The sequence below is a fragment of the Lineus longissimus genome, chromosome 5 (assembly GCF_910592395.1).
Source record: "Lineus longissimus chromosome 5, tnLinLong1.2, whole genome shotgun sequence".
Taxonomy (NCBI): Eukaryota; Metazoa; Nemertea; class Pilidiophora; order Heteronemertea; family Lineidae; genus Lineus; species Lineus longissimus.
In genome coordinates this window covers 21,547,382-21,550,080 of record NC_088312.1, presented here as the reverse complement: position 1 = coordinate 21,550,080, position 2,699 = coordinate 21,547,382, and the positions used below count along the sequence as shown (strand labels likewise).

Below are 2,699 nucleotides of genomic sequence, written 5' to 3'. Positions count from 1 at the left end.
ATCAGCGTGACTACACTGATTCATGATTTAAATTTCAGGAGTGCTAGAGTAATCACCGATAAAAATGTGCACATGCCAAATTGCAGAATACGATATCATCCACATAAAAATGCCTGCGGTAACGTCATGTAAAGCGTTTGTGTTTGCCTTGATATTAATGGTTAACAAATTATGAAGGTAATAGGATACTTAGAGGTAAACATGCCCAACACAAATCATATGATTGGTAACGATGAGTTTTATGAGATAATGATACGGTTCTGATGTTCTGATGCTCAAATATATAAATGCATACAACGTGTTGATGCACTGATACAACTACAACACTATACTCCACTTTTCGAAATGGACATAGGAACCAATGAACATCATGATTAAATCCTGTCAACTTTATTTTAGAAACATAAAAACAAATATTACACGATCGAATGGATATTAAACATTCTCCGAATAGGTACAAATTATAGACATTGTTAGGCAGTGCATTTATCCCTGTCTATCCAGAATGAACTAGATCCCAACTGTTTCAAAAAATATTCACAAAGATCAACAGTTTCCTTTTTCAAAACTATGATACAGGTTTTAAAGCCGGCGGCATCCTGGAGATTCAAGTCCCTGGCCACAGCCACCATGTAGCAAGTCAAAAAAATCGTCAGCGTGAAGGGCCGAAAAAAGTGGTAGAACGCTATGGACTAAAAGAGCCAGCAGTTGCATACCAAACGAGTCATTGTAACTCAACTAGCTGATATGCACCGAGTTGCAATGAACGCTTTGTGGTAAGCCCTCGTTGCACAAGACATGTAGTGCCTTTATTCGAGTTTTTGCGTTCCATATTTCTCCATCTAGTCATCAGTAGAAAAACGAATGTGCGATAATAGTGGATATGAGACCAGTTTTAATTAAACTTAGTTAGTTGTTATGTCGAAGGTTTGTGAGTGTTAGACTGTTATCTTGGCTAACAAATAACCAAATAAACCATTGAACTTTTACAATTTCACTCTTGCACGACACTCAATCCATTTGTAATCCATGAGTATCAATTTTCCTAGTTGTTCGCTGGTCAAAGGAACGTTGGCTCTCCACTCCACCCCTTCGACCAAAGAACATTCGGAAAACCTTGCGACGACTTGCAAGATCAGAAAGGCTCCCTTAGTCCGATTATTCGTCTAGAATGGCAGCTCAGTATTTGGTACTGGGACTATCTTGCCAAACTTCGCATCGTATTAATTCCCTTTTTTATCTCGAACGCCATCACGGAGGAGGTGACTGATATAATTATCATCATGTCAAGATCTAGCTAAAGATCTAGCCTGCCGAAACAAACCTTCTTTTCTATTCGAGATACAATAATGTCACTGTTAACAGCGAGGTACACATCATATACTAGTCACTTCTTGTTTGCAAACGGCTGGACCTGCTATGGGTTTGCGAACTCTTTCTGCCATTACCACTTTTTCGACATCGGAACATTTGGAAAACCTCGCGACGAAATTGTGTACCACTTAAGCAATAAAGTAGGAAATTTATAGTGTTATTAACGTAACTAAGTAAGTTTGTAACCGTATAGCTAAGGACATATTGGGCAATCTGCTTCTGTGTAACAAATGAAACTATGAGCTGACCATAAACGATGAAATGTACAGAGACGGGCAAGGTTAGAAGAATGAATACGACACTAACTATGGTCAACATGCGCGTCATACTTGTCAATTTGGCTGCACTGGCAACAGAATGGTCGCCCGAATTCTGTAGCTTGTTGCGCATTTTTTGTCCTTGGAGAACCTGATATAGAATAGAACAATTGCAGTAAGATATGGCAAGGAAAGGCAGGCCCGAAAACGCCATCAAGTCGATCCAGTACCATTTCATTAGCCAGAAGCTTTTGTATAATGTCCCATCTCTGATATAACATTCAACATTCTTTGTGTCAAGTATTTCATAAAAGAAGAGAATATGAGAGTTGAGGGCGGATATAACTACAACTGATATAGAGAGGGCTATGTAAGTGTTTTTCCTTGTACACAACATCTTTGCTCTTAGGGGATGGGTCACCGATATCCACCTCTCTATCGTTATTAAGGTTATGCCCCAGCTGGAAAAGTGACGGAAGAAGTAAATGAAGAACACATCAATAGGGCAGAATACCGACAGCGCATATGGAAAGTCTAAATTGAACGTCTTTTCCCCCCACCTACGAACAAGTTTTGTTAGTAATACACCAGTATCTGCCACCGCAAGAGAGATTAATAAAATTCTCGTGGATGATTTTCCAAACTGTCTCTGAATCACGACCACTATTGTCATTCCATTAAACATGGTTCCTAATATGACTAAAACAGGCGGGGCAAACTTCCAGAGAATTAATTGAAGCTTCCATTCCCAAAAATCAAAGTAAAATAAAGACTGGCCTCGTCTTGTTGCCGAGAAGGTTGTTGTGCCAGGACGGATTTCTGGCAGTCCCAAGGCGGTGCCGGGAACAATGGTCTCCATGATGATGACAATTTACAATGTATGTGTTGAGCTTTCCCCAACTGACTTCCAGTGAATGTTCAAAAGAGACTTATAAGCCAGGTGAGACAGAAGAAATCTGAAGAAGAACTTCATCATATGAATTACGAAGGTAAACCAAATTCCCTAAAGATGACAAAAACAAAACTCATCATGTTCAAGTGTTTTGTGAGTTGACTGACTTTTGAGTG

The 2,699-nt window shown here is 39.4% G+C and overlaps 1 protein-coding gene across 1 annotated transcript; it reads right to left on the bottom strand.

Annotated features, from left to right (window-relative positions):
- Nucleotides 1-428: 428 nt before the first annotated feature.
- LOC135488603 (FMRFamide receptor-like) lies at nucleotides 429-2,490 on the bottom strand. The gene has a single exon (XM_064773247.1). The coding sequence runs from the start codon at nucleotides 2,488-2,490 to the stop codon at nucleotides 1,384-1,386; it is 1,107 nt and encodes a 368-aa protein (XP_064629317.1). The 3' UTR covers nucleotides 429-1,383.
- Between the last annotated feature and the right edge of the window lie 209 nt (nucleotides 2,491-2,699).

Coding starts and splice junctions, on each gene's coding strand:
- LOC135488603 (XM_064773247.1), bottom strand. CDS start 2,490: ATGGAGACCATTGTTCCCGGCACCGCCTTGGGACTGCCAGAAATCCGT.